General features: G+C 40.5%; 1 protein-coding gene across 1 annotated transcript in view; it reads left to right on the forward strand.

The window, feature by feature from the left end:
* Positions 1-13115, forward strand: part of MAP3K5 (mitogen-activated protein kinase kinase kinase 5) — a 112898-nt gene that overhangs the window by 40936 nt on the left and 58847 nt on the right. The window contains exons 3-6 of the mRNA XM_086632049.1: positions 856-879; positions 11215-11408; positions 11667-11835; positions 12843-12949. Of these exons, the coding sequence (XP_086488175.1) occupies positions 856-879; positions 11215-11408; positions 11667-11835; positions 12843-12949 (494 nt within the window). The remainder of the gene's footprint in view (positions 1-855; positions 880-11214; positions 11409-11666; positions 11836-12842; positions 12950-13115) is intronic.

Raw genomic sequence — 13115 nt, forward strand, 5'->3', positions numbered from 1 at the left:
TTGAGAGCTAGCAACAGTCGTATCTGAAGCTTGCTCCCTCAACAGGGGGACGAGCGGTTTTATGGAAGCCTGACTTACGCAGCATGGAAAATACAAGGTGCCTTGGTTTGATACGGTGTTTGTTTCTCACGCTGTGGTGTAGGTGAAGCTGCTCAGCGTTCCCAGTGGCAGAGGTGTATGTCGTCTGATAAATCTGACAAGGTTGCTGGGATCAGAATTTGCTGATGAATCTTCCTGAAAGCGAGGTCACTGTCCACAAGTGGTTCACGTTTGGGCTGCACCGCCCAGATTAGTGTGCAAGAACCAGCTCTTTCCATCCATGTGTGCTCTGGCTTCTTGTTCTCTGAAACTTTACACTTAAAATGTGAAGATACATTCTTTGTGTCAGACTTACTAGAGCAATGTGGATTTCAACCAGTTTGGGAATATATTTAAACCTCACGGAAATACTGCTTTTCAAAGTTTCTTCTGCTGGCAGTAAAATGTTACTTACTATATTTAACTTCTCAAATATGATTAGATGTGTATTAATAGTCAACTTTTGGGCAGCATCCCTCTTGGAAAATTCGTATACAGAAGGATATGTACATGTGTGCATGTATATATACGTATATACAAATGCACGCACTACATACACTCCTGTGTATATGTAGGACGTTGGTATCTGCTTGGTTCCAAAGTTGTTTTGTCTCTCCTGGGACAGTACTTGATTTGTATTGATTTGACAACATCTACCAACCAGCCTTTTCCTGTCATGTTTGTAAATGTTGATATTATCAGGTCGTACTGATCAATTATCTTTCCTAGTAGTTGTTCAGTGATGTCAACATTTTTTTTTTCTTTTTTTTGTTCCAGGAAATTATTTTCCAGAAGAATAATGTAAGTATGATTTCTGGGTGCCAGTTGACTTCTAGGCATTCCAAACTCTGTTCCATTTAATGTTATTTTTCTTGTATTTTCCACTTGAGTCACTTGACACTCTCCTCTTGTGTTTTAGAGAGTTAGTTGCAGAATTCTGGAGATCCTAGCAGCAAATGTGTATGTCACTTTGTTGCTAGGTGCCAAGCTCCCTTCTTACCTTGCCTCCATCTATCGGTGGTCTTTTTCTTGCTGCCTTTGCTTGTCTGTCATGTTTTTTTTCACATACCATTTACTTCTAACGCTTTGGGTTTTTTTTTCTGTTGCCTTTTTCTGTACAGTGTTCTTTAATGTTTTTTAAAAATACTCTATTGAAAAGGAGACTTATTTGGAAACTGATGCTCATTTTAGAAACCCATGGCTGTAGCTATGAAAATATATAGAGAGAGCGTGTGTGTGTATTTCTGGAAGTTGTGCCCTGGAGCCTGTTAGTCCTGGTGCAGTGCAGATCCTGGTAGTCTGTCTCTGTGACTGCTAGTCATTAAACTGAGTTTCTGCACCTTGTCATCCCTCTGGTTTCTGAGGTCGGCCTTGCCGATCCGCCCTTCCCTTTTTCACTCCCAAGTTTTAGGGAGGCAGACCTGCCGAATGAAAACACTGCTTTCTCAGTGTGGTTTATTCCAGAGCAGCAGCACCAGTCATGTCAGAATATATTATCTGGGATACTGAGTTGTTCTTGGCTTCACCTCAGGACTTACTGGTAGCCATATATGCTAGGATACAATTTTATAGCAGGTAGTCAGTGGTGTGTAGATATCTTGACGTGCTATGTGTGTGTTGTACAATTCCATATATTTGAATAAACTTTTCTAAGGGGCGTATGAGGTATTTAATTTTAGAAACTGGTCAGGTTTTATTTGCCACAGAGTTAAAACTGCAGTATTCTTGGTTTTGTGTTTTTATTTAACAGTGAAATTCATAGATTAAGTACTGACTTCTGCCAGTATGAAACATGATTCTTTGAAATGGATGCAGTTATCTGCTATAGCTGATAGAGTTTCTAAAGGTGGCTTAAAAACCAGTGCAAGCATTGGCCCTAATGCTACATTTTAAGTTACATAGGTTTTTTTTTTATTAAAAAAAAAAGGCGAGAAAGGGAGATCCATATAGAGTTTCTGTACAACTCAACTAAGAAGTGATTTTTGGACACCCACAGAATGCTGTGAATGACATGTCTCTCTTTAATGAAAGTGAGGCAAACGATCAGTTGGGCCTCTACACAAAACAAAAGAGAACAGTAAGGCCTTTCTTGTAAATGAATTTATTGCATTCTGTGTTTTTGTTCTGGTGGCCCAGGATCTAGAGAAGGGGATGTGTATGTAATGTAATGTCCCTGGGAGAATAGAGTGAAGAGCTCTGTGAGCAGGAAACCAGCAGGAGATGACTCGTACAGTAGAATTAAATGGGAAATATTGTTGTCTTGTCCTGTTTTTAAATTAGGGTCTCTGAAGCTCAAGGAGAGGTACAGTAACTTAGCCTTCATGTGTTTGAGAAAGGACTGTTCTGTTTTCCATTTAAATTTGGATAGGTGGCTGTTAAAGTGTCACTTATCACTTTTTAGAAATGTTTCAGTGTATGCCACAAAAAGAATGCGTTCCTTTGGAGTCTTAGATGTTTTCAAGCACACCCACATAACATCTTTTTCTGGGAGGAAGTATTTTCCCAGGGAGTAGAACAGGGAAGTCACTAAAACTGGCTGAGCAACTCCGCAACTGATTCTGCCCCCTGCCCTTCTTCCTTGTTTTTTGACGTGAGGTCAGCCAAATTACCTGGAAGTAGACTTTTCATGACGTTGATGCATGCCTAACTATTGAATGTATTCCCTGCTTCGCCAAAGCCATGTTTATTTGTAAATTGTAAGACTTTTGGATAAATGAGTATGACAAAGGTGCTGTCCTTGAGAGGCTGTGACTGTGATGCCCACTCTTACTAAAAATAGTCATACGAAAGGTTATGAGGTTGCATATTTGAAAAAATGAGATTCACATCTGAATAAACCAGGAGTTTAGTCCTGCTGTTCTAGAACATGTTTTTTCATAGCATGCAAACATCAGCTGGAACAGGACAATGGTATCCCTGGCACCAGGGGATTAAAAAGGCTGCAAAACAAGTGCGTGTGAGTGTATCTATATATATCTGTCTAACTGCAATGCCTTGTGTTTGCTTTTCCTGAACCTTGTATCCCTAAAACTAGTGGGGAGAAAAAAAAAAGCCATTACCAACTGTTTTGTTCTTTGTTCTGACTGGATTTTTGTGCTTCCTAATAATAGTCAATACAGTGTTGCATAGCTAGGATAAGCTGCCTGGAGCCTGTCAGGGCAGAGCAGCCAGAGATAAGATAGGCTCATTTCCTGTTATATGTGGTTTTATAGCTATTTGGTTGGACTTTTTCCAAATGTTGCAGTAATACCGAAACCATGTATTTTTACAAGGAGCAACACTTTGATAGGAGGCAGTTACTTTGAAAACTTTGAAAGCTTAAGTTCGGTTTTTGCTGTTATCTGATTTTTGAGGTCAACCAAGCAGCAGAGGCATTCTAGAAATTACTAGTAAAGAGTTGTTGGTATAAAGGTTACAGTATGTGGCTGTACTTTGCTTGCTTTAGCTCACCAATTTTTATTTCATCCTAGTTCTCCCCAGTTTGAATCTCCTCAACTTTAGAGGAAAGCTGCAGGTCAGGTTTCAAATGGCCATTTATTACATTATTTTTAAATCTCACTTCTGGCTGAATCTGAGGAAGTTTGATGTACATGCATTGTACGTCTGGTTTGCCACCAATTGGAGCCAGTAAGACCTTGACACAGTGCTCACCTGTCAGTTCAGGGTGCTTGCTTGCACCAGGTTGGAGTGATAGGTAGCCTGGGGAGGCTGGCCTGATCGGAAGGGTGATCTGGAGGCAATGGGAACTGCTCTGCTGGGCAGCTGACTCACAGGCCATAGCGATTAAGCAACAGGGTTAATGTTAAATGGCTGGGGACTCTAATAAGAATATTCCTTTTCTGACACTTGGGGGGAATCAGGGATTGTAATTTTTACTGTTTTTCCACAGCCCTTCGTAACTACCTCCTGTTTAAGGTGTTAGCTTGAGAGACAGCTTGGTGTAGTGCTCCTTCAGTGGGAGCATGAGAATGAATGAACCTGGACGAGACATGCCAGAGGGGTCTGCAAGCTTGGAGCCTCCAGTTAGGTACTGCCAGAAGACTGTAGATCCCATAGGATGTCTTTGGCTATTGACCTCTTTCACTGTGGAAATAGGGGAAAATGTTATAAATTTGTATCATAACCCACTTCATCAAACCAGTCAGACTAATCAGAAGACAAAAGTACTGACTGACAAATTATTTGGGGGCAGTTTGATTTTTTTTTTTGGTATGCAAATATGTAAAAAATGCTATGTAGTAACCTTCAGTAAATATTTTGTTGATAATGACAACTGTGGTATTTATTGTTATTTATGATACATCGCTATCTCTTGCTCGTTCTTTTTTTTTTTTTTTTTTTTTTGAATTATTTGCCTAATATATTTGGCACATACTTTACTTGGAAAAAGTTAGAACTTTTTTCCTGTGTGAATTCAATGAAAGGACCATATAGTGCATGCAAAGATTTTTAGCAAGCATTTAGGATGTGGCATGGCTGCAATAGAGTGTTGTTGCTGGGCATATAAAGAAAGAATATGTTCCCAAAGAAAATGGGGAGTATTTAGAAGAGTAGACCCAGTCTCTGTGCTTCAGTTCATTTGAGGTGTGAGGCTCACTTATGTTCCTTCTCAAATCAAAAGCAAGGCTGTCATTCATGTGAGTGGGATTTGAAGTAAACCCAAACTGAGTCTGTATTCATTAAAACATCAGCACATGTTGATTTACTGTGTGTTTGGGGGATGGAGGGAATAGATTTAATAACTTGGTTTAGGATTTTGCCATCTCCTACTTGTAACACCACGAGCAGTCAGAGAATTACCTTTAAGAAAAATCTCATCAGAAGAACTGAAATAAGAGCAGATATTTCTCAAAAGAACTAGTAGGACAAATGCAAAAAACCTGCTCTTTAATTAGAGGAGAGTCAGCAGGAAGAACAGTTCCTACTGTGAGAGATTCTGGCTATTTTTATTACCTCAGCTGATTTTATTTATTAAAAAAAAGTTACAGTGGATGCTGACCTGAAGCTTAGGCAAGTAGATGGGATTCTGCCAGATTCTGCCATCCATGAGTAAAGCATCATGGTTTTGTTTTGGGAGATTTTTGTTTTCTTTGACACTTCTTGTCTTTGAAGGCAGCTTTCTTCTGTTTGTGGATATTCAACTGCTAAATGATTGCAACAGAGCAGTGTTAGTAAAGAGTCTCAGGGAATTGAGAGGACTGCACACCATTACTCTCTGGGATTTAGCAGATATTCTGCCTCCTTTTGAAGTAAAAATCAAGATCTGTGAATTAACTGGGCAGAACTCAAAAACTTATTTAGATAGCACCATGTCATCTTAATCTGTACAACTTTCAGAGAAGAAGCTTCTGTACTATGTCAGATGTGTTTGTGGGGGAGAGAATAGTGTTTACCTTGTTGCCTGACGTTCTTTCTAAGAAGACATGGTCTCCAAATTGAATTCCCAAAAGGCAGCCCCTCTTGCAAGTAACAGTTCTGTATTAGAGGGGAATATTGAAAAAAGGGCAGCTTTATATTCTTATTGTGATCACTAAAATATGACTATATGCTGTGCATTTTTGTTATCTCTTAAATATCTGTATGTGCTATATTAATTTCTTTCCAGAAGCAGAAAAAGGACATCAAACTAGAAGGAAGTGCTTAATGTTCCAGTGACCAGTGGGCCTGGCTTAGGAGCAGCATAGTCTTAAGTTCTGTATCTGTAGAGCTGTTAAGTCAATCTTACGACTGTATCTAAACTGAAATTACACACAGTCTGGAATTGTTTAATTTTGCACAGCAAGTTAGGAAGGGACGTTAGAAAAATATAAACCAATTAAAACATTCGCGAAAATGAATTACAGATTTTCTCACTTTGTGGTAAGCATTTATGCGTGTGTATCCAGCTCCAGCCAGTACTTTTGTCTTCTGATTAGTCTGACTGGTTTGATGAAGTGGGTTATGATACAAATCATCTTTCAGAAGGTTGCTTAATGTTGCCAGGTACTGAGCGTGCTGGCCCAAAGCCTTCAAAGATATGTGTGTTCACTCAGCTGATCTCAAAGCTCAGGCTAAGTTTACCTTATCTAATGTCCTGAGTTCTGTGCATCAGGCTGAACCTCAGTAACTGTCCGCACGCTCACGGCCCATCACAGCCCCTATTGTTTTCAGTAATACCTTTTAGCTTACAACTCAGGGGACCTGCAGTCACTCTGTAACTTTCATTAAGGTTCAAAAGCTCAAATTATACTAAATAACGAAGTATTTGTAAAGAAAGAGGGTTGCAAAATGAAACTTCTAGCAACTGTGGTTGATTGGAGGAGTCTATTCCCACTCGCTTTTGAAGCCCCTTTATGCTACTCACATTTTGTAAAGGGTGTTGACGTAACTGGGAATGTTGCCATTGGATTTAAGGAGTTACTTCTTCAAAAAATCACCCATTTTTCTTGAATGGCTTGATTCTGTTACTTGCATTGTACGTAGTACGGTGAATCGGAGAAACGGATAAAAGAAACAACATTTTTGTCTTGGGTGCTCAGAAAACTTAGAATCTAGAGTGAATTTAATTAGGACTAGGAAAGAATATCAGAGTTTGTGAAATCAGAGTTGGGATGGAGTGTTACAGGGCAGATTTTAATAGGGTAAGTAGAATATGTTTAAACTTCCAAGTAGAATAATGAGCACTAACTCAAAATGCAAAACAATGTGTGAGCAAATAGCAAGTGTGTGTCAGAAAGACCACCTGATCCTTTCTGACTTAAGTTAACGTAGTTTATATTTTGACAAAGAAAGGTGAGAGGAAGTAAAAGCAGCAAAATGGAGGTTGCATAGCCTGGGAAAGAGGGAGGAAGCAAATAATGTACCCTGCTTCAGGGAATCACCATAGAATCACAGAATGGCATAGGCTGGAAGGGACCTTAGAGATCATCTAATCCAACCTCCCTGTCATGGGCAGGGACGCCTCTCAACTACATCAGGCTACTCAAGGCTCCGTCCAACCTGGCTTTGAACACCTCCAGGGAGGGGGCATCCACAACCTCTCTGGGCAATTTATTCCAAAGTCTCACCACCCTCGTACTGAAGAATTTCTTCCTAAGATCTAATCTAAATCTTTTCTCCTTCAATTTAAACCCATTTCCCCTTGTCCTATCAGTGGACACTCTTGTAAAAAGTCCCTCCCCAGCCTTCCTGTAGGTTCCCTTCAGGTATTGGAAGGCAGCTATTAGGTCCCGCCGAAGTCTTCTCTTTTCAAGGCTGAACAATCCCAGCTCCCGCAACCTGTCCTTGTAGCAGAGGTGCTCCAGCCCCTGGATCATCTTTGTGGCCCTCCTCTGAACACACTCCAACAGATCTATGTCTCTGTTATGGTGGGGACACCAGAACTGGATGCAGTATTCGAGTTAGGGTCTCACAAGAGCAGAGTAGAGGGGGAGAATCACCTCTCTTGACCTGCTGACCATCCTTCTCTTGATACATCCCAGGATGTGGTTGGCCTTCTGGGCCGCATGAGCGCACTGCTGGCTCATGTTGAGCTTCTCATCTATAAACATCCCCAAATCCTTCTCTTCAGGGCTACTCTCAACCCACTCTGTGCCCATTTTGTATTTGTGCCTAGGATTGGCCCGACCCAGGTGAAGGACCTTGCATTTTAACTTGTTGAAGCTCATGCAGTTTGCACTGGCCCATTTCTCAAGCCTATCAAGGTCCCTCTGGATGGCATCTCTTCCCTCAAATGAGTCCATGGCACCACACAGCTTGGTGTCGTCGGCAAACTTACTGAGGGTGCACTCGATGCTGTCATCCATGTTGGTTTAGAGCTGTCTGACACTGGGGCAGCTCCTCAGCTCCCTCACAGCCTGGTCCTCTCAGGCTCCCATCCCAGTTGTTGCCCAAATGCAGTCAGGGTCGGGCTCTTGGCAGTTAGAATTTGTCAAAACAAAAATGTTTCTTCATAGTGGGAGACCATAGACTGTGTTATACAAGAGCAGTCTTGCCCTCACTGTTACCTTATCTTTCTTGCACCACCACCTTTAGTAAATAATATATAACTTTAGATTTTTTTTTTTTTTTTTTTTGGTCACCAGAGCTATTGCATGCCTACCTTGGTCAGGTTCAGCTGTTAAATATCTAATATACTCTTTAGTTAGAAAAGTGAAATTTAGATCAATATTTATTGTATTTCTTAACTTTAATACATGTGGGTTTTTTCTGTTGTGTTTGGGGTTTTTTTAAGCCTGTTTCCTAAGGAAATGAAACTGAAGAGCTTTTCCTTTTTGTTTCGTTTTGGTTTTTATCCTCTGCTCTCTTTCTGTGTCTGCCTGTTTTGTCTATCTGATGAATTTCAGCCAAATTTGAGAGATTTCAGAGATGCAGAGCTCCTCACACAACGTAACTCTCTAGGTTAAGTTAACAATGAAATTAATACCCTGGCTAAGGGAGAGGCCACTGTGTTCCCACTCTACTTGCCACCCAGGATCAAGGTGAGATTCTGCCTTGAGACAATGCCAGAAAACCCTCTGGCCCTCTGAACAGCTATGAATTCATTTATTTTCTTCTGCTTTCTTCCCATATAGTAGTTTCTCCTGCCTTTTACTATTAAGTTCTTTCTTGTCCCCTGCTTCCAAAAGCTACTGGGTCTGCATGTCTTCTAGAGCAGGCTCTATGATGTAACCAACTTTTTTTTCCTCTCAAGTTGCAGAAAAAAATGCATGTAAACTAATTTTTGCTGCCTGTCTTGTTCCACTTGCTCAGTAATGGGCTCAAGCACTTGACCTCTGAAGGAAGGGTAGTTTTCCTGCGTGCAGGATTATTTGTGAAGACTCCAGTACTGTCTCCGTAGATGGCCTGACCATTATGCCAGGACAAACTTTAGGTTCCGTGGATTTCAAAAGCTGGAAACGTCCTTTTTCGGAGTTGATTTTTAATTAAGACCTGAGCTTTGGAAACAGTGTGCCAGAGGTCTGAGAAGGCCTTCCTGGAAGTAGTCTTGAATTTATTTTTGATACACTTAATAAACATTAGGAAGTAAAATGCTTTCTCCAGGATATCTGTAGCTACTTCAGCCTTTCTCTTGGCTCTGACTTCTCAAACTTTTTCTCATTTTTTTAAAAAAGGAAAACTTGGAGAGTGCTTAACAGCAGCTCCTGTGCCAGTCACTGCCCACCCTTGTCCTGTAATTGCTGAAACCAGTTCCGTCAAGCTCATAATTTCTTCTCTGCTTTTGACTGTAGGGCTTGTTAGTTTTTAGCAGAGTTGAAAGTTCATCCATTCACTCTAGAAAGTGTGATCACCTTACCATGCTGGCAAGTTCTTGAGCAGATGTGTCCATTCAGTTCTCCATCATAAAGATAAACAGTTTGGATTCTAACATCACATACTTTAATTGCTTGTTAAAAATATTGTCATACACTTCCCAGGTCTCAATTTGCCTTTGATATTGCTACGTTCGTGCACAGAAAAACGTCCGAGCTCTTCGACTGTAATAGCTTGCAGTTGTTGGAGGAGGAAGGCGAAATTAATCCTTGTACAAGTCTGTGTATGCAGTAACCTCCAACCAAGTTCTGAGTTATTTGAGCGCAATGGACCTCATGTAAATGCCTGCATCAATTAATTTTAAATTTTACAGAATTTGTCTGTATCCCTCAGAATTGGAGATGGGATTGCCTTTATCAAGGTCTTATACTTTCATAGTATAATAGGTATAATTAAAAAAAAAGTAATTCTTGTGCACTTCATAGCCAGTCTCTGATCTGTACACAAACATATATTTACTGACATGTCTGTACACATACATTTATGCAGACTAGAGTACCTCAATCCTTCCATGTTTTTAAAGTCTAATAATGCGTGTTAAAGTGCATGTTTTAAGCACACAGCTGCTAGTGTGCATTTAAAAACTATTCAGTCACTGCTTTCTCAATACGTGGAGCTCAGGAGAGCCAGGAGAGTCTCTGAAGTGATGTTCTCATTGCTGTATTGACCTTTGGGAGAGCGGAAGAAGCTGACCAGAAAGTAATTGACCTTGGAAGTAATTTAGGGGCACCAAAATGATGGGTCTCAAGAATTGCTTCCTTAGGGCTTTTTTTTTTGCTGGGCTGCTGGCCACTTCAGAAGTGGAGTCTGAGCTTTGAGAGCCAAATGGCAGAGCTCCTCTTGATTTTGATGGTGTGCTGTCTCGCAGTTAATACCTTTCAGAACCACAAATATTCAGCAAGCTTTCTATGTGTGTAAATCTGTGCTCACACACATACCACAGGCACCAGACATCTTGCCTCCCTCTTTCCTGGAAGATAAATGATTTTTTTTTTTTTTTTTGCAAAGTAACTGTCATACATTGGTATATAGAAATCAATACAGTTCGACAATGCTAAGACACTCCATAAGTCATTATTCTGAAATATGTGTGGCTTTAAGTCCCACTGGCCAGGAAGGTTTGCTACATAGCAGGTAATTTAATTTGTTATTCTAAACTATTTGAGTTGTTTTGCAGTTCATGTAGGGATTAGTTTTCTCTACAGTTTTCCTGTTGTGAGGCAACTAGCTTGTGTTATTGTTTTCAACATCTGTGAGCCTAAGTATACTAAATCGCAGAGTGTTTACTCTCTTCTGAACATCAGTCACCTTGAAAAGAGTGAGCTTCACTTGAGTCCAGCTGCCACTGCGGGGTGACTAGGATGTGCCCCCAGAATTGTTTAGGTACTGAGCTGGTGTAGTGTTGCCCAGAGAAGTTGTGGCTGCCCCATCCCTGGAAGTGTTCAAGGCCAGGCTGGATGAGGCTTTGGGCAGCCTGGTGTAGTGGAGGGTATCCCTGCCCATGGCAGGGGGTTTGGAACTAGACAATCTTTGAGCTCCCTTCCAACCCAAACCATTCTATGATTCTATTTTAAGGTCGATGTGATCCTTCTAAAATGACTCGCCTTACAGCTGTGAGTTCAGAAATCTGAAAGAATACATTTCAGGCGTGTTATATCGCAGCTGAAATAAAAATTGAATTTATGTAATCCTAGGCTTCACAGGTAAAATCTTGGTCTTGCTGAAGTAAGCAGCAATCTCCCGTTGACATTAATCGGTGAAATTCTGCAGTAAATATGCAATTGTTTTATGCCCAGGCTTGTCAGACCATAATCGCCCTAAGTATTGCACTTTGTTTCCCTACAGATGTGCACTGGTAATTACATATTTGTTCCTTATATGATAACTCCACATAACAAGGTATACTGCTGCGATAGCAGTTTTATGAAGGGGCTCACAGAGCTGATGCAGCCCAGTTTTGAGTCGCTGCTGGGACCTATATGCTTACCTCTGGTGGATCGATTTATTCAGCTCTTGAAGGTGGCACAGGCCAGTTCAAGGTGAGTTGTCTTTTTGTGCCGCTGTGTCAAATTCGGGTGTTCCTGCTGGCAGTGTGAATGTCAGACTCTTGCTCTGGGGCGATGCGATGTTTTACCTTCTGTTAAAACAAATTAATAATTTAGCTTGGCCCAATCTCTCCGTTGACACTGCTCTATCAATAAATGTTCCACATATGCATTGTGGGAGAGCTGCAGGGCCAGAAAAACAAAGGCAAGGGACCTGTCCCAAATTGCTGATGCGAAGTTGTTTCTCTCCAGCCAGTATTTCCGAGAATCCATTCTGAATGACATCAGGAAGGCCCGTACCCTCTACACGGGCAAAGAGCTTGCAGCAGAGCTGGCACGGATTCGACAGCGAGTGGATAATGTTGAAGTCTTGTCTGCTGACATTGTAATAAACTTGCTGCTGTCCTACAGAGACATCCAGGTATGAATCCTATACTCTAAGATCATCTAAAACATAGTAAATTAAATTATGTTCTCAGTGAAATTTTTAGTGTATTTTGCAAAGATTTGCCAACAAACCGTGTCAATAATGCACACTAGTGAAAATCTTTTATAGTGTCTTCACTGGTGCATTTTACCTTATTTTATAGTTACACAGTTTACAGTGTGCCTTTACATGACAGAAAAGTGTCGTTCTTTTATAACAGCACCTAAAAATTACACAACGTATAATAATTCTTCATCTCAGCATTACTATGTGATGAACAGCCCAAAGTGTGTCCTACTTAAAGGCTATGGTAGCGTTCTGCTATTGATATATATTTGTATTCTTTGTCACCATACTTGTGACATTTCTCATGGAAACAACAGGTTCATACTAATTTTGGCTTCTGGAATGCTGCTAGTAATTCCTTGCTTTGTTCTACGTAATTTCAACTGTTGTTCCTTAAACTGTTGCTCCAAAACAAGTGTTTTGATTTTGGTTTTATTTGTGTTTTTTTTTTTGTGTTTGTTTGTTTGTTGTTTTTTTTTAATATGTCAGCCAGTAAGCTGGCTAATACCACCTTAAAAACTGTAGTATTAAAAGATTCTTTTATTTTGTTTTTGTGGCTCATGCCTGCTTCAGAGTTTTGGGATGCCTTAATTCAGATGCGGTTAGCATTGTAATGTCTGTCCAAAACGAACACTGATATGTGTTCAGCCTCTGAAGCTAACTCTTAGTCATGAAATAGATGTACTAAAATTTCCACAGATCCACATTCGAGCAGTACAGGAGACCCAGTTGTATTTCTGTGCTAAATACCATGCATATTCACACTTCTGATGAGTGCCAGGCCATTTACTGTTTGAAGAAATTGAAATCCATAAAACTTACAATGAACTGAAAAAACTTTATATGAAATACCAAGTGACTAGTTCAAAGAGAAGTTTTTGTATGCATAGCTCAGTACAGCCACCCAAAACTTCATTATTCCTTTCTTTTCGAAGGATTATGATTCCATTGTGAAACTGGTGAAAACTTTAGAAAAACTGCCTACTTTTGACTTGGCTTCCCACCACCATGTGAGGTTTCATTACGCGTTTGCACTGAACAGGTAAGAATCTCCTCTTCCTTCTGCTTTGAACCGTAAATCAGAACTGCAAAATTCTCACAGGGTTGGTGGTCCTGGGTGAAGCTCCCTCCTGGATACTTCATATGCATGCCTAGGGTTTCTACTGAAGCAACTTTGGGGACTCCGATCTTCATGGTCAGTCTTAAGC

The sequence above is a fragment of the Tauraco erythrolophus genome, chromosome 2 (assembly GCF_009769465.1).
Source record: "Tauraco erythrolophus isolate bTauEry1 chromosome 2, bTauEry1.pri, whole genome shotgun sequence".
In the NCBI taxonomy this organism is placed as follows: Eukaryota; Metazoa; Chordata; class Aves; order Musophagiformes; family Musophagidae; genus Tauraco; species Tauraco erythrolophus.